General features: G+C 48.9%; 1 protein-coding gene across 3 annotated transcripts in view; it reads right to left on the bottom strand.

Moving 5' to 3' along the window:
- Positions 1 to 24,701, bottom strand: part of LOC147120898 (NHS-like protein 1) — a 160,753-nt gene that overhangs the window by 15,386 nt on the left and 120,666 nt on the right. For 2 of the 3 annotated variants that reach the window (XM_085979304.1, XM_085979317.1), the window contains exons 4-6: positions 23,499 to 23,573; positions 17,442 to 17,634; positions 6,435 to 6,566 (exon numbers count right to left, since the gene is read on the bottom strand). In XM_085979304.1, coding sequence (XP_085835430.1) covers positions 6,435 to 6,566; positions 17,442 to 17,634; positions 23,499 to 23,573 — 400 coding nt within the window. The remainder of the gene's footprint in view (positions 1 to 6,434; positions 6,567 to 17,441; positions 17,635 to 23,498; positions 23,574 to 24,701) is intronic. The other variant, XM_085979310.1, reaches the window with a different exon arrangement.

The following is a 24,701-nucleotide window of genomic DNA, read 5'->3' as shown; positions in this document are numbered from 1 at the left end:
AATAGACAAACATAGAAACATAGAAGATAGGAGCAGGAGTAGGCCATTCGGCCCCTCGAGCCTGCTCCACCATTCAATGCGATCATGGCTGATCATCCAAATTCAGTACCCGGTCCCTGCTTTCTCCCCATACCCCTTGATCCCTTTAGCCTTAAGAAATATATCTAACTCCTTCTTGAATATATTTAATGAATTGGCCTCCACTGCCTTCTGCGGTAGAGAATTCCACAGGTTCACCGCTCTCTGGGTGAAGAAATTCCTCCTCATTTCTGTCCTAAATGGCCTACCCCTTATCCTTAGACTGTGACCCCTGGTTCTGGACTCCCCGACCATCGGGAACATCCTTCCTGCATCTAGTCTGTCCAGTCCTGCCAGTATTTTATAAGTTTCAATGAGATCCCCTCTCATTCTTCTAAACTCCAGCCCAATCGACCCAATCTCTCCTCATACGTCATTCCTGCCATCCCAGGTATCAGCCTGGTGAATCTTCGCTGAACTCCCTCCATGGCAAGAACATCCTTCCTCAGATAAGGCGACCAAAACTGCACACAATACTCAAGATGTGGTCTCACCAAAACTCACCACATTTCCAAAGGCCGGAGGTTGAAAGATGCAGTGGTTATGGTGCTGGATTAGTAACCCAGAGGTTGTGTGTTCAAATCCCACCATGGCATGTTGCGTAAAAAAAAATGGAATACAATCTGGTGTGGGCTGGTACCAGAAAAATAACCATGAAAACTGCCAGATTGTTGTAAAAACCCAACTGGTTCACCTACACCTGGCTGTCTGGCTTTGCACGTGCCTCCAGTCCCACCCTACGTGGTTGACTCTCAGTGGCCTAGCGAGCCACACAGTTGTAAAGCCACCACCACCATCGATGGATGGACAATAAACGAGGCCCTTGTCGGAGACGCCCACATCACGAGAACAAAGAGAGAGGAAGAAAAACCAGGTCTTTCTGGCTATTGGTTTTAGTGAATCTGGCAAGTTTGCCTTACGCTGTCTCTGCACAGTGGCCTTACACTGGCACCAATACAGCTCCCTTTTCAAATCACTGTCACACAACTAACGTGGAGTCAGTCAGCCCGACAATGTGAGATTAGTATTCCTATATGCCCCTCCTCTCCTGGACACTTCTTTTTTTGGGGTTGTTCCACGGGTTCTGGCAGTCCACTGGCATACCAAGTGTCTGTTCTTCATGTCTGATCCTATTTAATGTGTATCGCTAGGGCTGCTCGACTGTGGGGGGCATCACACCAAAGATCCTGGCCTTGCCCGGTGTCCACACACACACACACTTTCCAGTAGCAGCTCACTGCCTAAGTGATCATGATCAGGAGCCCAGCCTGATTCCCCACTGCCCCCCTCACCCCAGCTCAGGAGTGCAGAGGACAATTATAGCACCCTCACCAACGTGTTGGCTGAGAGCAGTTAACCAGTTAATAAGGATAAGGGGTAAGCCATTTAGGACTGAGTTGAGGAGGAATTTCTTCACCCAGAGAGTGGTGAACCTGTGGAATTCTCTACCACAGAAGGCAGTTGAGGCCAATTCATTAAATATATTCAAGAAGGAGTTGGATATATTTCTTAAGGCTAAAGGGATCAAGGGATATGGGGAGAAAGCAGGGACAGGGTACTGAGTTTGGATGATCAGCCATGATCTCATTGAATGGCGGAGCAGGCTCGAGGGGCCGAATGGCCTACTCCTGCTCCTATCTTCTATGTTAACCTAGCAGTGACCTAGGATCTTGCTCTTTATGACTCACTCACGTGTGCATGAATGACAATGAATGCCAGCAGGCTATTTGGCCACGGAGGCATCAGAGCCAAATCCCGGTCCTTTTCGTTCCTGAAATCCATACACAGGTGTATTCCAGCACTCTGGATAGCTTTCAGTAGGTTTGGGGGTGGTGGGGGAGCCCTTGCTGGTCCTCCCTGCCTCTAGGGGACACCGAGACCACTGCAGTGCAGCTGAGTTTAGTTAATGCAACTTGGACCAGTAATTGAACCCGGGTCTTTCCTATCTGTGTGTGTGTACTGAATGAGCCATTGGGGTAGTTCATGCATGTGCTCTTTAAACAATTTCCGAACAGACCAATCACTGTTCATTTACTCCACCCCTCCCAACACTGCCCTTTGACCTCAAACTCTTTTTCGCCGTGAGGTTCAAATACTTAGGAGTCAGATTTATAGAAACATAGAAGATAGGAGCAGGAGTAGGCCATTCGGCCCCTCGAGCCTGCTCCGCCATTCAATGAGATCATGGCTGATCATCCAAGTTCAGTACCCTGTCCCTGCTTTCTCCCCATACCCCTTGATCCCTTTAGCCTTAAGAAATATATCCTTCTTGAATATATTTAATGAATTGGCCTCTACTGCCTTCTGTGGTAGAGAATTCCACAGGTTCACCACTCTCTGGGTGAAGAAATTCCTCCTCATTTCTGTCCTAAAAGGCCTACCCTTATCCTTAGACTGTGACCCCTGGTTCTGGATTCCCCGACCATCGGGAACATCCTCCCTGCATCTAGTCTGTCCAGTCCTGCCAGAATTTTATTTAAACAGTAAGAAATTCCCTCCACACACAAGCAGCGAAAACAGACAGACACAGCCACCAACACACACACATACTTCCCTCATACAGACACAGCCACCAACACACACACATACTTCCCTCATACACAGACACAGCCACCAACACACACACATACTTCCCTCATACAGACACAGCCACCAACACACACACATACTTCCCTCATACAGACACACCCACCAACACACACACATACTTCCCTCATACACACAGCCACCAACACACACACATACTTCCCTCATACAGACACAGCCACCAACACACACACATACTTCCCTCATACACAGACACACCCACCAACACACACTTACACCCACACACCCTTCTCATTTAGATACACACACATGCTCACTACAGACTTCCACACTCTTCAAATAATTAATTGAAGAGTGAGGTTCACCTGGAAGATCTCTTTTTAATAAGGAATTGTGATTAACTCCAATATCTGTGTTTTTTCCCCATCAGGCTCTAGGTGTGCCCCTCAGTCAAAGTGAAAAGCGCTTTGGCACGTTCCGAGATTGTGAAAGGTGCTATATAAATGCAAGTTCTTTCAATTCTTTCTTTCAGTTCCATTGGATGTTAAAGCCATCTTTATTAAGCCAGTGTTTTCACCAAACCATGCGTCATAGTGACACCACCCAGAAGCAACGGGATACTCTACTCATGCGAAGTATGTCACCCCTGCGACGTTTATAAAGAGAGAAATGCACAGGTGACTGTCAAAGCTCCTTTAAAAGCTGCCCCCACGTTGAGGTGGGGCTTCGAGGGTTGAAATATGAGGGCAGGTTCCATAAACTTGGCTTGCATTCCCTTCAATATGGAAGGTCGAGGGGTGATCGGATTGAAGTGTTTAAAATGTTTAAAGGTTTCGACAGGGTAGATAGAGAGAGAAACTATTTCCTCAGATGGGGGGTGGGGGGAATCAAGAACAAGAGGACATAATCTTATTAGAGCCAGGCCGTTCAGGAAGGAAATCAGGAAGCACTTTCTTCCCACACAAAGGGTAGTGGAAATCTAGAATCCTCTCCCTCAAAAGGCTGTGGATGCTGGGTCAATTGCAGCTTGCAAGAGTGAGATCGATAGACTTTGTCAGGTAAGGGTATCAAGAGATATGGAAACAAGGCGGGTAACTGGAGTTCAGACACAGATCAGCCATGATCTAACTGAGTGTCGGAGCAGGCTTGAGGGGCTGAATGGCCTCCTCCTGTTCCTATAAAGGGGCGGGGTCCTTTTTTTAATATCTAAAGTTGTAACACGGTGAACCTAATCAGTGCCGTCGCTCAGTTTCAGTGACGGGGGACAGCTGGGAAATTTCTAAGCAGTGTCTGCTTGAACTGTGACAAACACCCAGCAGTGCAGTGGTAGACTGCGTCCCTACCAAACCAGGCCTGCATCGGGAGAGACCACTTCGATCTGTAGTATCGGAGCGGGGCTGAGGCTAAGGATAAGGGGTAAGCCATTTAGGACAGAGATGAGGAGGAATTTCTTCACCCAGAGAGTGGTGAACCTGTGGAATTCTCTACCACAGAAGGCGGTGGAGGCCAATTCATTAAATATATTCAAGGAGGAGTTAGATATATTTCTTAAGGCTAAAGGGATCAAGGGATAAGGGGAGAAAGCAGGGACAGGGTACTGAGTTTGGATGCTCAGCCATGATCTCATTAAATGGCGGAGCAGGCTCGAGGGGCCGAATGGCCTACTCCTGCTCCTATCTTCTATGTTTCTATGAGGCCTGTTGCGGTGTCCCAGTTCTTGCCCTGCCTCTGGAGACAGGTTGTAGCTGGGGACAATTCAGCTGCCGATTGGGCGTAAGTGCAATCTTTTCCCTAGAGTGTGTCGGGGTATGCAAGCTGAACTAAAACTTAGCGACGAGATATTAGTTAACCACAGTGAGGCACACAGATAACACGGAGGGAGGGGGGAAAGGCACAACACGAGACACTGCCCCGTGAGTCAGCTCGACTGGACATTCTCCCGCTGCTCGAGGTCACGTCCGGGGGAAACACTTGGGCGTGACGCACGGCAACCCGTCCTTTGACCTGCCCCACCTCCCCAAACCGCTGGTTACCGCAAAGTTCAAGGGCCGTCGCATATCGTGCTCGTTTCATTTGGATTATGGGGGACCAACAAGCTGTTTCCCCCCTAGGCCGTGCACTGATCGGGAGGTCCTGCGCAGGCCGCTCACCCGCTGCGACGCTGGAAAAGACACGGCGATTGCGTAGCAAATTTAAAAGTAAAATAAAAATGAGAGGGACCGTTGCCAGAGACCCACCCGTCTGCCTCCGCTTGTGCTGCGGCTTTTAAAACTGCCTCCCGTACCCCTGCGCTGGAATTGAAGGCTCAGGTCATGGCGCTTTGTGACCTGTCTGCGGGATAAGGGAGTGGTTTTAATGATGTGAACGCGGGGAGCTGAGGCACAAACCAGGCTGTGTGAGCTAAACAAGCGGCAGACATGAAAAGCACTTTTTGTAGAGCAACTGTATAAGGTTGCCTTATACAGGAAACTCTCTTTTTACCGGCACCTAAATAACCGGAAATCTCTCTTAACCGGCAAAATTCAGGAGTAGGTTCAGGTAAGGTTTACTTCATATTAGTGGCCGTGTAACCGGGGTTCCTGGATCTGTGGCCGTGTAACCAGGGTTCCTGCACCTGTGGCCGTGTAACCGGGGTTCCTGGATCTGTGGCCGTGTAACCGGGGTTCCTGCACCTGTGGCCGTGTAACCGGGGTTCCTGCACCTGTGGCCATGTAACCGGGGTTCCTGCACCTGTGGCCGTGTAACCGGGACTCCTGCACAAGTGCCGTGTAACCGGGGCTCCTGCACCTGTGGCCGTGTAACCGGGACTCCTGCACCTGTGGCCGTGTAACCGGGACTCCTGCGCCTGTGGCCGTGTACGGGGCTCTCGTACCTTGGTAAGTATACCTCTCTGTAATCCGGACTTTTTGATCAACCGGCACCACGCCGGTCCCGGATAAAAAAGAGTTTCCTGTACATGGAGGACGAGGCTCCTCCTCACTCTGGCTATAACTGATGAACAATCCCGCATAGTGGATTAAAACATCTTTCAGTAGCATTGAGGCCCAAGGGAAAAAAAGATTTCTTCATCGACAATACTCTGGGTTAAAATACCTCAACTACATGGAGGGAAATCAATCGATTTACATTTCCTTTCCTCTTCTCTGTCACCTCCCTCTCTCCCCGGCTCACTCTTTCTCTCTCTCTCTTCCCTCTCTCGAAGACGCAGACTCACAACAGGGTACGGCCCGAATCGCGAGTGTTGGCGAGCCTGTTCGACCATCTCCCGCCCGAGCCCAATCCTGCCCTCACGCTCATCCTTTCCAGTGGGGTGGGGGTGGGGGGGCGGGGGTTCGTCACCGGGTACCAATTAGGAGCCCTGGGATGCTGATGCCAATTGGAGCGCCCCTCTCCCCCAACTGGCGAGATCAACTAACTCAGCACGGAACAGGCGGTGGGCTTGGGATCTTACTATGCCGCACGACTCAGCAACTCTCTGGGCGGCGCTTAACCGACTGAGCCATCGGGGGGGGGGGGGGGGGGGGGGGAGGGGAAGGGCTCCCGTGACAGACAAAATAAAACGTTTCGCGAAAACGCCCCACAAGAGCCAAGGACAGCCTGCTGTAAGGCACGGAGAACTTGAAACATTCCCAGTCCAGACAACACCGTTCTACCTGGAACTTTTTTCCGCTGGCTATCAGACTGTATTGGTGGGAGACAGATGAAAACTACTGGTTAGTAAATACACACAAACACAAACACGCACACACACAGTTACAGATGAGAAGAGGGGAGGGGAGGGGTGTGAATACAGTTCTGATCAGCCATACCTAGTTCCTTCTGGATGGTCTCGGGCAGCCCGGTGATTGTCTTTCTCCGTTTGATTTTCGTTGGCCGCCTCAGCGCGGTGTCTGAGCGGACGAGAGAGCGCCTGGTGCCGGCCTGGCGATCGAAGCTCTCCCCTGATAGGAAGCAGCAGAGCAAGCAAAGCAACTGTTACTACACACGCTCGCCCAACCGGTTCGCTAAACCTGCCGCCCTCACCAGGCCTGGGCCGGCACGTGACTCCAGTCCCTCGCCAATTTGGTTTGACTCTCGACTGCCCCTCTGAAACGGCCGATCGAGGCACTGCGTTGCATCAAACTGCTATTCCCAAGGGCAACTGGGGATAGGAACAGGAGGAGGCCGTTTAGCCTCTCGAGCCTGTTCCGCCATTCAATGAGATCATGGCTGATCTGTGACCTAACTCCATATGCAATGGCCAATTAGTGGCGACTGGGGAGCCTTGAATGCCGGGGTACACTAGAACAGGAGAATTAGGAGTAGGCCGTGCACCCCCTTGTGCCTGCTCTGCCAGTCAGTCAGATCATGGCTGACCTTCGACCTCAACTCGCCAAGGCTTCTTCGGCAGCACTGCCCAAACCCGCGACCGCTACCACCTGGAAGGACAAGGGCAGCAGGCGCATGGGGAACACCACCACCTCCAAGTTCCCCGCCAAGTCACACACCATCCTGAGCTGGAAATATATCAGCCGATCATTCATCGTCGCTGAGTCAAAATCCTGGAACTCCCCTCACTAACAGCACTGTGGGAGTACCATCACCACACGGACTGCAGCGGTTCAAGAAGGCGGCTCACCACCACCTTCTCAAGGGCAATTAGGGATGGGCAATAAATGCTGGCCTTGCCAGTGACGCCACCTCCCAGGAACGAATAAAAAACTCTACTTTCCTGCCCTATCCCCATATCCCTCGATTCCCTTGGTGTCCAAAGATCTCTCGATCTTAGCCTTGAATACACTCAATGATTCAGCATCCACAGCCCTCTGAGGTAGAGAATTCCAAAGATTCACAACTCTCGAGTGAATAAATTTCTCCTCATCTCAGTCTGAAATGGCCGACCCCTTATCCTGAGGCTATGACCCCTAGTTCTAGACACTCCAGCCAGGGGAAACAGCCTCTCAGTATCTACCCTGTCAATCCCTCTTAAGAATTTTATAGCGTAATGATTGTGTTACTGGACTAGTAACCCAGAGGCCTGGACTGGCAAATATTCCTCCCTCAGCCAACACTACCACAAACACATCGAGTCATCACGTTTTTGTTTGTGGGATCTTGCTGTGTGCAAATTGGTATCAAAGCAATCGTTGGCTGTGAAGTGTTTTAGGGAAGTAGCTGCAAGACATAATAAGGAGCTATATAAATGCACGTCTTTGTTCTTTCCTCTTCTTGAGCTTAGGGGTACGCAGGCTAATTTGGTAGTGTAATGGTTATATTGCTGGACTAGCGATCTAGAGGCCTGGACTAATAATCCGGAGATCGTGAGTTCAAATGCCACACTGGCAGTTTGAGAATTTGAATTCAGATTTAAAATATCTGGAAATAAAAAACTGGTATCAGTAAAAATGACCATGAAGCTGTTGGATTGGTGTAAAAAAAAAACAACTGGTTCACGAATATCCTTTAGGGAAGGAAACCTGCCGTCCTTACCTGGTCTGGGCCTATATGTGACTCCAGTCCCACGCCAACGTGGTTGACTCCTAACTGCCCTCTGAAGTGGCCTTGCGAGCCACTCAGTTCGAGCCACCAGGGCAACTGGTGATGGGCAATGTCATGAATCTTACCATTCATGTAGAAGTGCCACACAAAAGATTATTGCTTAAGATAAAAAATCACGGGGTTGGGGGTAATATTCTGGCATGGATAGAGGATTGGCTATCTAACAGAAGGCAGAGAGTTGGGATAAATGGTTCATTCTCAGACTGGCAATCAGTAACTAGTGGTGTTCCGCAGGGGTCAGTGCTGGGTCCCCAACTCTTTACAATCTATATTAACGATTTGGAGGAGGGGACCGAGTGTAACATATCAAAGTTTGCAGATGATACTAAGATGGGAGGGAAAGTAGTGAGTGAGGAGGACATAAAAAACCTGCAAGGGGACATAGACAGGCTAAGTAAGTGGGCAGAGATTTGGCAGATGGAATACAATACTGGAAAGTGTGAGGTTATGCACATTGGCAGGAAAAATCGTAGAGCAAGTTATTATCTTAATGGCAAGAAACTGGAAAGTACTGAAGTACAAAGGGATCTGGGGGTCCTGGTGCACGAAACTCAAAAGGTTAGTATGCAGGTGCAGCAAGTGATTAAGAAGGCCAATGGAATGTTGGCTTTCATTGCTAGGGGGATAGAATATAAAAATAGGGAGGTATTGCTTCAGTTGTACAAGGTATTGGTGAGACCGCACCTGGAATACTGCATACAGTTTTGGTGTCCATACTTAAGAAAAGACATACTTGCTCTCGAGTCAGTACAAAGAAGGTTCACTCGGTTAATCCCGGGGATGAGGGGATGGACATATGAGGAGAGGTTGAGTAGATTGGGACTCTACTCATTGGAGTTCAGAAGAATGAGAGGTGATCTTATTGAAACATATAAGATTGTGAAGGGGTTGGATCGGGTGGATGCGGGGAGGATGTTCCCGATGATGGGTGAAACTAGAACTAGGGGGCATAGTCTTAGAATAAGGGGCTGCTCTTTCAAAACTGAGATGAGGAGGAACTACTTCACTCAGAGGGTGGTAGGTCCATGGAATATGCTGCCCCAAAAAGCTGTCGAAGCTACATCATTACATAAATTTAAAACAGAAATAGACAGTTTCCTAGAAGAAAAGGGAATTAAGGGTTACGGGGAGCGGGCAGGAATTTGGACATGAGTCTAGGTTCGGATCGGTCATGGCCCTGTGGGTAGCGGAGCGGGCCCAGGGGCCGTGTAGCCTGATCCTGCTCCTGTTTCGTGTGTCTAATTCTGTTAGATTCAGGAGATGGTTCTGTGATAGTGGATTGGCGGTTAGGATCAGATCAGCCATGATCTTATTGAATGGCGGAGCAGGCTCGAGGGGCCAATTGGCCTACTCCTGCTCCTATTTCTTATGTTCTTATGTTCTTATGTAAGTGACTCATGAGATAACACTGGGCGGCCAGCTGGTGGCGCCGTCCAAGGAAAGTATAAATACTCGGGCGTGGGCCCAGCTTGGTCAGGACGTTTTTGTAACCAGGAACTAGTGATGTAACTAGAACTCATGGTTGTGAAACAGTTGATTAAAGCCTTGTTTTATACTCAAACCAAGTGCTTAGTAGTTTTCTTATGTCAGGCAATAAATGCTGGCCTTGCCAGCAACGCCCACATCTCTAGAATGCACGTTTACGTTAAGCTGTGACACCGCTCGGGCCACTCACCAGCTTTTACAGGGAAGAAAACGCAAATGCGTGAAAATCTGAAAGGGCCACGCACAAAAAAAAAATTAGAGGGGACATTGCTGGAATGAATTAAAAAATGATTTCAAACCCATGAAAGGTTATAGCAAGACACTGTGGCCTAGAAATTCAGTCGCGTTTGCGCCCACTTATTGGCTAAAGAGTGGTTTGCGCTGGAAGTTTTTTAGTGCCCGAAATTCAGTTGGTTCCTAACATCGGCGTTAGCCGGTACCGCTGCGCCGGCACCGATGACGTCATCGGTGTGCGCAGCGCCCCGGTTCCAATGCAATTCCGTGCCGACTGCCAAATTCAGTTGCGGCCGCCTCGCCCGTAGCGGCCGCAAACAACGTTTGAAAAACGGGGCCTTGCAGCTCCGAGAGGCCGGCGCATAAAGGTGGAGGGGCGGCCGGCCGCTTTCCCGGCGGCTGATTGGCCGCTCCTTCCTCCCCGGACTCCCACACCACCCCCCCGCGGCATTGGTGTCTGACCCCCGCGAGCCCGGCACTTCTCCGTGGTGCCGGGCTCATTTGCCGGGGGAATCCAGCGGCGATCTCACGGCTGCAGGCAGCTCCTCCTTAAGAGAAGGAGGAGGCCTGCAGTACCCCAGCCTGCCGCACCGCATCGGGTGGCGCAGCGGCAGCTGGACGCCTGAAACTGACTTTCAGCGCCCCAAGCGAGGCGGCCAAACCCTGCAATAGCGCCCGCCTCCGTCTTGGGTCGCTGCAACTGAATTTCAGGCGGGCACTACGGGAATCCGGGCGAGCGCTAAATTTCGGGCGCTAAAGACCTGGCGCGGCGATAGCGAATTTCTAGGCCTCAGTTCTATCCAACCAGGGATGGGCAATAAAAAATGCTGGCCTTGCCAGTGATACCCACATCCCGAGAATGAATTCAAGAGTAAATGCCTGTAGCCAGCCAGCTGGTGGATTTGTTTCTCTTTGTGCTCATCAAATCTCCGATCCCCTTCTTGGACTGCCGTAGCAAGGAGCCGGCAGCAACATGATGGGGCTGAATGGAAACTGCAATGATTCGAAGCCCGCTCGCTCCACGGGTCATGTACTACTTGCTCTATAATGGTCTCCACCCTATCCATTTAATCTCCTGGGAGGAAAAGTTCTGTAATAAATACTCTCTGAATCTAAAGGTGAATTCCAAAATGATCGTCCAGTCTCACATTTCAGCAACAACAACAACAACTTGTATTTGTATAGCGCCTTTAATGCAGTAAAACGTCCCAAGGTGCTGCACAGGAGTATTTTATAAGACAAAACATTTGACACCGAACCACGTAAGGAGAAATTAGGGTACATGACCAAAAGTTTGGTCAAAGAGGTTTTAAGGAACGTCTTAAAGGAGGAACGAGAGGCAGAGAGGTTTAGAGAGGGAATTCCAGAGCTTAGGGCCTCGGCAACAGAAGGCACGGCCGCCCACGGTTGAGCGATTAAAATCGAGGATGCTCAAAAGACCAGAATTAGAGGAGCGCAGATAGCTCGGTGGGATTGTGGGGCTGGAGGAGATTAGAGATAGGAAGAGGGCGACGCCATGGAGGGATTTGAAAACAAGGATGAGAAGGATTTCAACTTGATACAGTACAACTCGTATATGGACAGCATCCCCTCCCTCACTACCACCTGACCAGGCCAAAAAAGGGCGATCACACTGCTGGGAGTCTGCTACAGACCCCCAAACAGTGAGAGGGAGATAGAAGAGCAAATATGTGGACAAATTTCTGAGAAGTGCAAAAAGTATAGGGCAGTAATAGTAGGGGATTTCAACTACCCCAATATTAACTGGGATTAAATTAGTGTGAAGGGTATAGAGGGTGCGGAATTCCTAAAATGCATAATTTTTTAGCCAGTGTGTAGTAAGCCCAACAAGGGAGGGGGCGGTTCTGGACTTAGTTTTAGGGATTGAAGCTGGGCAGGTAGCAGGCGTATCAGCGGGGGAGTATTTTGGTGTTAGTGACCATAATTCAGTTAGATTTAAGGTAGTTATGGGAAAGGACAAGGAAAGACCAGGAATAAAAATTCTAAATTGGGGAAAAGCAAATTTTGTTAAGCTCAGAGGGGATTTAGCCATAGTGGACTGGAAACAGCTACTTGAAGGTAAATCAGTGTCAGAGCAGTGGGAGGCATTCAAGGAGGAGATCCGGAGGGTTCAGACCAAATATGTGCCCTTAAAGAAAAAAGGTGGGACTAACAAATCTAGAGCCCCCTGGATGTCTAGGGACATACAGGGTAGGATAAAGAAAAAAAGGGAGGCGTATGACAGATACCGAGGGCTAAATACTCCAGAATCTTTAGAAAGTGCAGGGGTGCAATTAAAAAGGATATTAGGAAAGCAAAGAGAGAACATGAAAAATTCTTGGCAAGTAAAATCAAGGAAAAACCAAAGATGTTTTATAAATATATTAAGAGCAAGAGGATAACTAAAGAAAGGGTCGGGCCTATTAGAGATCATGAAGGCAATCTGTGTGTGGAGGTGGGAGACATCGGTAGGGTTCTTAATGAATACTTTGCGTCTGTTTTCACAAAAGAGAGGGGCGAAGCAGACATTGCTATCGAGGGGAGGAGTGTGAAATATTAGATGAAATAAACATAGTGAGAGAGGAAGTATTAAGGGGTTTAGCAGCTTTAAAAATGGATAAATCCCCAGGCCCGGATGAAATGTATCCCAGGCTGTTAAGCAAAGCAAAAGAGGAAATAGCAGAGGCCCTGACCATCATTTTCCAATCCTCTCTGGCTTCAGGTGTGGTGCCGGAGGACTGGAGGACTGCTAATGTGGTACCCTTGTTTAAAAAGGGAGAAAAGGATAGACCGAGTAATTACAGGCCAGTCAGCCTAACCTCGGTGGTGGGAAAATTATTGGAAAGAATTCTGAAGGACAGGATAAATCTTCATTTAGAAAGACACGGATTAATCAAGGATAGTCAGCACGGATTTGTTAAGGGAAGGTCGTGTCTGACAAACTTGATTGAATTTTTTGAGGAGGTAACAAGGAGGGTGGATGAGGGTAGTGCATTTGATGTAGTGCATATGGACTTTAGCAAGGCTTTTGATAAGGTTCCACATGGCAGACTGGTCACAAAGTTGAAAGCCCATGGGATCCAGGGCAAAGTGTCAAGTTGGATTCAAAACTGGCTCGGAGGCAGGAAGCAGAGGGTAATGGCTCGAGGAACATCACCTCATCTTCCGATTAGGCACTTTACAGCCTTCTGGACTCAATATCGAGTTCAACAATTTCAGATCATAACCTCGGCCCCTATTATATTTTTATATTTTTTATCCACACTTTTGGTTTGTGCCTTTTCCTTTTGTTCTTTCTCTCCCACACGGCAGCTGTCTCTCACTCTGCCAGCGCATTTCACACTTCATCTCGAGCCATTGTTTGTTTCTTTACCTGTCCTATTACCATCTCGTCTCGCCTTGAATATCTCTTAATGTCTCTTCTTTCATCCCCTCCCCCATTTCCCAGCCCCCAAACTGGCCTTTTAATCTGTTTCATTTCCTGCCTTTTCTCAGTTCTGAAGAAGGGTTTCGACCTAAAATGTTGACTCTATTTCTCTCTCCACGGATGTTGCCTGGCCTGCTGAGTTTTTCCAGCGTTTTCTGTTGTTATTTCGGATTTCCAGCATCCGCAGTATTTTGCTATCGTATCGGAGTAATGGTTGATGGGTGTTTTTGTGACTGGAAGGCTGTTTCCAGTGGGGTTCCGCAGGGCTCAGTACTGGGTCCCTTGCTTTTTGTGGTATATATCAATGATCTAGACTTGAATATAGGGGGAGTGATTAAGAAGTTTGCAGATGATACTAAAATCGGCTGTGTGGTTGATACTGAAGACGGAAGCTGTAGACTGCAGGAAGATATCAATAAATTGGTCAGGTGGGCAGATCAGTGGCAAATGGAATTCAATCCGGAGAAGTGTGAGGTAATGCATTTGGGGAGGGCTAACAAGGAAAGGGAATACACATTAAATGGTAGGACACGGAGTAGTGTAGAGGAACAAAGGGACCTTGGAGTGCATGTCCACAGATCCTTGAAGGTAGCAGGCCAGGTAGATAAGGTGGTTAAGAAGGCATACGGAATGCTTGCCTTTATTAGCCGTGGCATAGAATACAAGAGCAGGGAGGTTATGCTTCAACTGTATAAAACACTAGTTAGGCCTCAGCTAGAGTACTGCATGCAGTTCTGGTCACCACATTACAGGAAAGATGTGATTGCACTAGAGAGGGTACAGAGGAGATTTACGAGGATGTTGCCGGGAGTAGAGAATCTTAGCTATGAGGAAAGACTGGATAGGCTGGGTCTGTTTTCCTTGGAACAGAGGAGGCTGAGGGGAGACCTTATTGAGGTGTAGAAAATTCTGAGGGGTCTAGATAAAGTGGATAGAAAGGACCTATTTCCCTTAGCAGAGGGGTCAAAAACCAAGGGGCACAGATTTAAAGTAATTGGGGGAAGGTTTAGAGGGGATTTGAGGGGAAATGTCTTCACCCAGAGGGTTGTGGGGGTCTGGAACTCACTGCCTGAAAGGGTGGTAGAGGCAGGAACCCTAACCACATTTAAAAAGTACTTGGATGTGCACTTGGGCTGCTGTAACCTGCAGGGCTACGGACCAAGAGCTGGGAAGTGGGATTAGGCTGGATAGCTCTTTGTTGGCCGGCGCGGACACGATGGGCCGAAATGGCCTCCTTCTGTGCTGTAACTTTCTATGATTCTATGAGCATAGCAGGGTCCACTGCCACCAGTGCATATAAAAGGCGCTTCTCTCGTCAGCCGAAATAAAGCAATTGCGCAGTATAAACCTGTCACCCAAAACCAGATTTAGACAAGACTCAAGAATCTTTCCTCCTTTCATTCCAGACTGGTCTATTCAGTTTTTCACCTTTGACCTGTATACACTCTCAAAATGCCAGCACTGAAAGGTCTACATTCCTTTCATCCCCCGCACACCTACTGAGGGAGAGCTGCACTGTCGGAGGTGCCGTCTTTCAGGTGAGGCATTAAACCGAGGCCCCGTCTACTCTCTCAGGTGGACGTAAAAGATCCGATGGTACTATTTCGAAGAGGAGCAGGGGAGTTATGCCCCGATGTCCCGGCCAATATTTATCCCTCAACCAACATCACTAAAGTAGATTATCTGGTCATTATCACGTTGTTTGTGGGAGCTTGCCTTCTGTGTTGCCTACATTACAACAGTGACCACACTTCAAAAAGTACTTAATTGGCTGTAAAGCACTTTGGGATGTCCTGAGGTCATGAAAGGTGCTATAGAGATGCAAGTCATTTCATTAACAATGTTGAGACCCAGAAGTGAGAGTGTTACCAACTGAGTCAAGCTGACACTGATTTTCTTCTCCTGAAGGGAATTCACTTCAAGGACTGAACAACTGAAATTACTATGATTGCGCACGTTGACACTCTTGCTGATACACGGCTTAGAAGAAAGAGGGGGAGGAGAAGAAGGGGGAATTGATAAACTAGTTATAAGAACATAAGAAACAGGAGCAGCCTTCGAGCCTGCTACACCATTCAATAAGAACATGGCTGATCTTCGATTTCAACTCCACTTTCCCGCCTGATCCCTATATCCCTTGATTCCCTTAGAGCCCAAAAATCTATTGATCTCAGTCTTGAATATACTCAAAGACTCAGCATCCACAACCCTCTGGGGTAGAGAATTCCAAAGATTCACAACCCTCTGAGTGAAGAAATATCTTCTCGTCTCAGTCCTAAATGGCCGACCCCTTATCCTGAGACTATGCCCCCTAGTTCTAGACTCTCCAGCCAGGGGAAAGATCCTCTCAGCATCTACCCTGTCAATCCCTCAGAATCCTGTATATTTCAATGAGATCACCTCTCATTCTTCTGAACTCCAGAGAGTATCGGCCCAATCTACTCAATCTCTCCTCATAGGACAGCCCTCTCACCCCAGGAATCAATCTAGTGAAACTTCGTTGCACCGCCTCTAAGGCAAGTATATCCTTCCTCAGAGAAGGAGACCAGAACTGTGCACAGTACTCCAGGTGTAGTCTTATTAGAGAAAGGGATCTAGCTGAAGTAGATGTGGATTAATTATTGGTGATATGCAATTTTTTACTGTTATACACAAACAGGGTCTAAGGAGTTTCAGAAAATTCAGCTGAAGAGAAGGTATTTGTTTTTATGATCTGGAACGCACTGCCTGAAAGGGCGGTGGAAGCAGATTCAATAACAACTTTCAAAAGGGAATCAGATATATAGTTGAAGGAGAAAAATTTGCAGGGCTATGGGGAAAGAGCAGGGGGGAGTGGGGCTAATTGGAGAGCTCTTTCAAAGAGCCGGCACAGGCACGATGGGCCGAGTGGCCTCCTTCTCTGCTATATGATTCTATGATTCCACGGAGATACCTCGACTGTTTTTCTGCACCTAGTGCAGGCGGATTTGACAGGGCAGGGCAGGTGGGGGCAGGAGGGCATGTGACGAATCCTTCAGGAATACATCCAACCAGAGTTGGTAACCCTAAGCACCAGCCCATTGTTTCGGTGGCGGAGAGTCACAGAGTTTTTTTGTTAGCTGCCACTGGCTCAGTCGATGGGCACACTGTGTGGAAAGGTAAACAGGGGAAAGTGAATTCCACTGTGGTACCCAGATAGTGGTGAGAACGTGGAACTCGCTACCACAAGGAGTGGTTGAGGCGAACAGCACAGATGCATTTGAGGGGAAGCTCGATAAGTACATGAGGGAGAAAGGAATAGAAGGTTATGCTGATGAGGTGAGATGAAGTAGGGCGGGAGGAGGCTCGTGCAGAGCATGGGCCAGTTGGGCCGAATGGACTGATTCTGTGCTGTGCGTTCTATGTAATTCTATGAAACCGGGAGGTAGCAGTTGCTGTGATGGGGGAGGGCACTGTCGACGATACGAGTAAGGATGGGTTAGGTGGGCCAAATGGCAGCTCGCACTCTCTTCCCTACTCATGAGTGTGTGGGTTAACGTTCTGGACAGGACTCATCACCAGAACTATTGTGAAAAAGGGTGTCACTTCCAACCTATCTTTCCTTCTTTGGACGCCTTGCGGTCTCATCATTTAGTTCAGAATTACATCATTCACGTTTTTTAAAATATATACTGCATAGAATTTTACAGCATAGAAACAGGCCATTGGGCCTAACTGGTCCGTGCCGGTGTTTATGCTCCACACGAGCCTCCTCCCACCCCTACTTCATCTCACTCTATCAGCATATCCTTCTGTTCCTTTCTCCCTCATGCACTTATCTAGCTTCCCTTTAAATGCATCTATGCTAGTCTCCTTAAAAACTCCTTGTGGTAGCGGGTTCCACATATACTGTATCTCTATTATGACACCATTAACTTACCGAGCACACCATTCGGGAATTAGCCCGGAGATTCCTTTCGAAAAGCTGTTCATGATTATTAAGCACATTTTTGGTGGGGGGGGGAATCAAAGTGCTAGACTATATGATGTCAGTAATCCGTCAATCTAATTGATATGGCTACATTCACTGCAGGCTGCGATGCAACGAATGCTGCTGCCATCCTTCCATCCCCCACTGCCTTCTGAGGTGCTGTTCCCCAACCCTCCCACATACCTGTTACATTTATTGGGACGACATCAGTCTGCACTGCCTGGGCTTGTTGACGCATCCTCTCCTCTGGAGTGGGTAGCGGAAGGGCCTTGGTCCAGTTCGTCTGGACATCGATCTCGGAGAGGTCACCGGGCACTGGGGTTTTGGATCTCCTGGAATAGAACAGCTTTTCTTCGTCTGCAGGTGAAACTGTGGACTTTATGAGGAGCACAAAAACATTTTTAGGAGCAGGAAAAGATCATTCGGCCCAACCAAACCCACCCCATTTTATCACCCTTCTCACCGTGTCCCTCAATCCCCTTCTCTCCACAGGAACAGGAGGAGGCCATTCAGCCCCTCCAGTCTGTTCCGCCATTCAATTAGATCCTGGCTGATCTGTATCTTAACGCTATTTACCCGCCTTGGTTCCGTAACCCTTAATACCCTTGCCCAACAAAAATCCATCGATCTCAGTTCTGACATTTTCAATTGACCCTCCGGCCTCAACAGCCTTTTGGGGAGAGAGTTCCGGATTTCCACTACCCTTTGTGTGAAGTGCTTCCTGACATCACCCCTGAACAGCCTAGCTCTAATTTTAAGGTTATGCCCTAGTAATCTATCCAATAGTCTCTAACCCCAGTTATACGTTTCAGATCAATGCCCCTTACTTGGTAACATTTCACTAATTGCTTTCCCCTCCTTTCTGTTTCTATCAATATACTCTCCCATCACCCCCCCCAACACCCTAAAGACATTATCGTCTTACGGGGCACCGGTCACCCTCACGTACTTTACCAATTGGCCATTCCTCATGTGTAAGCTTAGATAGTGAGTGTGGGAGGGCATCACATCCGAATCCTGTCCTCATCCGATAGTCACACACCCAGATTTCCAGCGAGGGATTTGGGGGGGTGGGGGTGATCACTTAATAATGATCGGGGAGTCAGGGAGGGCAGCCCAGGACGATTTGCAGTGACCCTGGCAAATGAAATCAGGGACCTTCCTGCTCTGTACAGCTCAACTTTGACAGCATTTCTAAAACCCGCAGCCTCCACCACTTACAAGGACAAGGGCAGCAGGCGTATGGGGACACCATCACCTCCGATTTCCCCCTCCCAAGTCACACACCATCCCAACTTGGAAATATATCGCCGTTCCTTCATCGTCCCTGGGTCAAAATCCTGGAACACCCTCCCTAACAGCACTGTGGGAGCACCTTCACCACACGGACTGCAGCGGTTCAAGAAGGCGGCTCACCACCACCTTCTCAAGGGCAACTAGGGATGGGCAATAAATGCTGGGCCTTGCCAGCGACGTCCCACATCATGCAAATGAATAATAAAGAAGACATACTCGCAGGCTTAACCAGCTGAGACCCGGTGGGACCCCTGCCCCACAACACAATACCCTCTGGGTGAAAGCTCGCCTTGATTTTCCCTCTCGCTCCTAACATCCTCATTTTAAAACTTGTGCCCCAGTTAGAGCCGTTTAAAATAAAATAGTGCCTGGCTGCTTTTAGCTCGGATGAACAGATGATCTGCTATTCCCGATAATCAGCACCGTGGGGTTTTGGTGACTATATGGTTATTTTATGGTATTTCAGGATTTTTACCAGTGTTTTATTTGGCGGGGTGGGGAGGGGAGGGGCTTTGATGGTACTATGCGATTCAATCCATTCATTATTTTTTGTTAAGCCTGAAACCAGTGGTCCTGCTGATCGGGGGAGCTCAGGAGAGCAGGGGGCAGTCTGCTGGTGACAGTAATCAGTCTTAAACCAGCTAGTTTACTACGCGTCCTAGTTATGTGCACATCAGAGACTGTGAACAGCTAAATATAACCTCCCCCCCACCGCCCACCCCCCAAACATCAATTACTAACAGCAAACTTTAGTCCGTTATCATGCACGGGATTGAGGGAGCAGAATGCAGGCAGCGGAAAATGAGAAAGCAAAAGTATTCCTTTGTTCTGCTTGCGTGAAACCACTGGCCTTTCGGTGCATGGCTTGCGGTCTGAGAATCCACAGCACCAAACTGCGGCAGGTATCGAATGGGGCAGCTGGCAACACTACTGCCTTTATCTCGGGACAACTGCATTCCATTTACAGGCACTCCGGTCAAGCCTGATGGTTTGGCCCTGTATTTGAAACTGATTAACCATCTGGGGCATCACAGGCAAGTCCGATTCTATCCGCCTCCAGCATGTGCCTCTCTTCCTGCCTCAGGTCCTCTTGACCTCCTACTGCCAAGCGCTCAGTACGGTACAGTGTAGAATGTCAGTGATTGACCTGAACCAGCGAGAGTGGAATGAGCAGAGGCTGGCCGAGAGTGACGGGACGAGGTCAGTAGTGGGTTAACTGGTTAGTTGACCTGGATGGGAACCCAAAGCTGGTTCTTTCTTCACCAGGGAGTGGAGACAGGAAACTTCTCTTCCTCCTAATGGCACTGGAGAGGGCGCAGAGAAGATTTACAAGGATGATACCAGAAATGCGAGGGTATACATATCAGGAAAGGATGAACAGGCTGTGTCTCTTTTCTCTTGAAAAAAGACCTAATAGAGGTCTATAAAATGATGAAAGGTTTTGATAGAGTGGGTAGAGAGGGAATATTTCCACTTGTGGGGAAGAGCATAACTAGAGGCCATCAATATAAGATAGTCACCAAGAAATCCAATAGGGAATTCAGAAAGAACTTCTTTACCCAGAGAGTGGTGAGAATGTGGAACTCGCTACCACAGGGAGTGGTTGAAGCGAATAGTTTAGATGCATTTAAGGGGAGGCTAGACAAACATATGAGGGAGAAGGGAATAGAGGGTTACGCTGATAGAGTTAGATGAGGAAAGACGGGAGGAGGCTCGAGTGGAGCATAAACGCCGGCATGGACTGGTTGGGCCGAATGGCCTGTTTCTGCACTGTATATCCGATGTAATGGGAAGGGGTTGGGGTGGGGTTAGGGTTTAAACAAAAAACAGAGGCATCGCAATGCGAACCATCCAACACCAGGACCTCTGCCTGTCCTCTCACTGAGGGTTTGTGTGGGACAGGAGGCGAGGGGAGGGAGTGCAGACCCTGCCAGTGAGGGGGTCAGTTTTATCAAGACACGTGGGAACGCCTTGCGACATTACGCGGGTGCATGACACTACCAATTGCTAGTTGAGTGCGAAAGAGCGGCTCTTGTGCAATCAGTTAGTCGTGGACAGGGGCGACCATTCAGGCCATCTCAATTCAACCAGCCACACAAATCCCGAAGCTGTCCGCTTTCAGCATTCGATTATTTCTTAAAATGTTTTTCCGCCTCCACTGCTCTTCCTGGAATTCTACTTCATGCGTCGGTCACTCTTGGTGTGAAGAGGAAATTCCTGTCCTTGGTCTTAAATTTACCTTGTACTTTTTGAATCTATTGAAAACAATATTTACCTTTTGCATTCCCTAAACTATCTCACGGGTAGATCACCGTTTCGATATCTCCTTTCCAGGCCAAGTCTCTCCTGTACTTTTCTCACAACTCGGTCCCCGTTAACCCACTACTGACCTCCTCCTGTCACTCACAGTAAGCCTCCGCTCATTCTGCTCGCCCTGGTTCAGTTCACTCACGGTCATTCTACACTGTATCTCAGAGTACTTGGCAGTAGGAGGTCAAGAGGGGCTGAGGTAGGAAGGGGGGCACATGACAAGCGACACAGAAACCTCCGTCACTCTCCCCTCCCCAACGAATGGAAACCTTTCAAGCAGATCGGCTAGACACACACACACACACAAGGGCCTCTGTTCTGAAAGCTTTGGGCCGTAAGTATCTGAAATGGTTTCTGAGCAGTGACCGTGATCCTTAAACACACAGCACAAATCCCCACTAACTGCCAATGTAAAGACTGCAAGGCTGGCTTGAGCCGGTACGTCAATACTGCGGCCTGTGTAAATCTAACGCTACCTCCGCCCGTATCTTAGGGCGCTCTACTGTGCCTCTTTGCATGGGAGGATGACTACTTGCTGGCAAAACATTAGAGGGCAGCCTTAATGAGACAGTGTGGCAAGGCTGGTCTGTCAGTGCGGCCAAGGTCCATGCTGTGTGCGAGAGGGCATGGAAGTCAATTTAGAGCGTCGCGCCCATAAATACAAACTACCGGCCCATCTCCCCTTCTCCTGAGGACCACCCCAGACCTAGCTCCTCCATGCACCTTGAGGCTCTCCTTTGGTGACCTGCCCAGAGCTGGGATTCAGTACGGTTTCCTCTCCTTCATTTGCTGTCCATTCAGAGACAACGAGTGAGTTGCATTAGGAGGTGTTGCTATCCCTGAATCCACAGTGCAAGTGAAAGGGCTCTATTAAATCTATTAATGGAATTATATCGTGTCGCAATCAACGTTCTCTCTAAGCTGCATGGCTGCGCCTCTCTCCGCTGGCCCCGCACAGCCCAGGACCGGCTTTTCCAATGGTGAATTTCGCGCACGCATGAAACTGTGAATGGGCCGCGCAGCCTCTTAAAGGGGCCCCACACCAAAAAAGAAATTAGCGGGAACACTGGTCGCAATCTTTTCCTCCCATCCTGTGGGAACAGCGGCTGGCAGTTCGTCGGGATTTGGGCTGCGTGTTTGAGGCTCACAGTCACTGCGCAGAAATCATTTGTCAGGTACTTACGGCCCAAAGCTTTCGCAACAGTTACTAACCGCCCAGGGCGGCGTATTTGAAATCAATATGTTGGGAAGTGGAGGCGTGGAGAGCAGCTTGGCACTCCGTGATGTGGAGCACCGCTGCGAAAGGTCCTGGAGTGAAACACTGACTGGGATTTACAGCCTGTGCTGGAAAGTTAGTAACTCTCATTTAGAATGTTTCCGGATTGTGTTAGCAAAATAAAAATGATTTTCAAATATAACCTTTCTTGAAGGTTTGAATTTGAGTGCATTTCCCTTGGTAAAGGCAATGTGGAACTGAGGCATACAGACCAGAAGGTCGCACACTCCACCCCCAAGTCTGTTCTGATTTAAGTGATGGGATGTGGACGTCACCGGCATGGCCAGCATTTATTGCCCTAATTGCACTCGAGAAGGTGGTGGGGAGCCTCCTACTTGACTCTGCTAGGCCATCTCAGAGGGCAGTTAAAAGTCAGCCACATTGCTGTGGGTCTGGAGTCACATATAGGCCAGACTGGATAAGGACAGCAGATTTCCTTCCCTAAAGGGCATTAGTGAACCAGATGCATTTTTACGACAATTTGATAGTTTCATGGTCACTATTACTGATGCTAGCTTTTTATTCCAGATTTATTTATTTAAATTCCCCAGTTGGCATGGTGGGATTTGAACTTGGGTCTCCGGATCATAAGTCCAGGCCTCTGGATTACTAGTCCAGTAACATAACCACTATGCTACTGTACACGTACCGTAGTAGCATTAGGGGTGATATAATTGGCTTTACTGCCCCAGGATTAGGGAGCGGAGAATCAGCCATAGCTCCACACTCCTGCTCACTGCCCAGTGGCTCCAGCGGAACATACGCGGGTGCGCATATCGTGTGAAGACGGCAGGGTTGAATGACCGGCTGACACTCGCCGTCGAGGATCATGCATGAGGAATGTCCACCTGGGTTAGGCGAGGGAGGGTGTGTTCAGCCACCATGGAACATCACCCCAGCAAGAACCAAGGCTTCAAGGACAGGCAGGGGGATGTGGAGGGAAATTGCGGGTAGGGAAAGGCAGGGAATAAAAGCAATAGCTGGAACTTGGCAGCAGCGGTGGGCTGTCTTTGGCGAGCAAAGTACGTCAAGCCAAGCAATTAACGGTTGCTGCAGCAATTTGGCATAAAGGAAATGGAAACATCATCTTGTCACGGAAAGGCAAGCAGCTGTTTGTACCATGTGTCCCCTGAGGGGGTTAAGGAGGGAAGGGGGACACGTGGTACAAACAGCATGGCGTGGTACAATGGAACGGAAGAGTTCCAGTACTACGGGGATCAGGTGAGGGGAGGATTGTACAGGAAAGGAGGCAAATCGCAGTCTACGAGGAGCTGCAGACACAGCCGAGACAGTTTGCCGCATGTAATGTGTGGCGTGTGTGTGTGTGTGTGTGTGTGTGTGTGTGTGTGTGTGTGTACCTGGTCGTTCCATGAAGTCAAATGGCAGCAGACACTAAGGCAAGACTGACTGAGGCAGCTTAAGGGGTTAAACCGCTGGAGTGGAAAGAACAGAACAAAGAAAGAACGAGAGAGAGAGTGACTAAAATAAGGTCAGACAAAGGTGTGGTTAAACCCACAGACAGTGTGCTGTACAATAGTAACAGATAAGCTTTTTTTTTTAAACAGGTTAGCGCCTTTGTAAGGGACTCGATGAACACCCTATTGAATGTGTTAACACTACTATTGCACAGTGCCAATTCACCACAAGGGAGTGTCAGTCCATTAAAGCAGCGGTCAGCCTTTAGCTGCTGCTGCAGAATTGTAAATTTTTTGATTTTAGCACTCAGAAAAATGCTTGCTCAAACTCCACCCCCAGAAATGGTGGATGTGAGGGAGGCTTAAACCCAACCTTCTTGTTCTTGGCATGCAGACGAACTGGCAGGGCAGCATTTATTGCCCATCCCCAGTAGCCCAGAGGGCATTAAGACTCGTCCCCCACACGGCCCCCAATTTTAACTCCAGGTGGATTCCCCGCTCAGGCCGGAGTTAAAAATTAGTCGAGTCTCAATGATGTCAAAGGACCGCGACATACATCTGTAAAGAAGGACCCTGTTGGCTCCGGGCGCGTGTCCTTGCTGAGGGAGAGCAGGTTAAAACTGCAGATGTTGCGATCGCGGCGGCTTTCGGACAGGTAAGAGCCAGGAGCGATTTTGACTGCCCACCCGCCAGGTTTCTGCTGAGGTTAAAATCGCCCCCATAGAGTGGAACTGGAGTCACATGCCGGCCAGGCCAGGTAGGGGCGACAGGTTCCCTTCCCTGAAGAACATGAGTGAACCAGTTATTCACTCTCTCAGCTTGCCCTGGGTGAGATTTGCACTCGTGACCCTCTAGGGTTGCTAGTCCAGGATTATAACCACGACACTACCGTACTACAAGTCACAGAATCACAGAATCACAGAAACCCCACAGTGCAGATAGAGGCCATTTCGGCCCATCGAGCCTGCACCGACACATATCCCACCCGATCCCTGTAACCCCTACACCAACACATATCCCACCCTATCCCCGTAACCCCACCTATTTAATCCCCCTAACACTAAGGGTCAATTTATCATAGTCAATCAACCTAACCCGCACATCTTTGGACTGTGGGAGGAAACCGGAGCACCCGGAGGAAACCCA

Source organism: Somniosus microcephalus, chromosome 3, assembly GCF_052327205.1.
Source record: "Somniosus microcephalus isolate GS21.2 chromosome 3, FLI_Smic_1.0, whole genome shotgun sequence".
NCBI classification, from domain to species: domain Eukaryota; kingdom Metazoa; phylum Chordata; class Chondrichthyes; order Squaliformes; family Somniosidae; genus Somniosus; species Somniosus microcephalus.
This window is presented reverse-complemented; position numbering and strand designations above follow the sequence as displayed.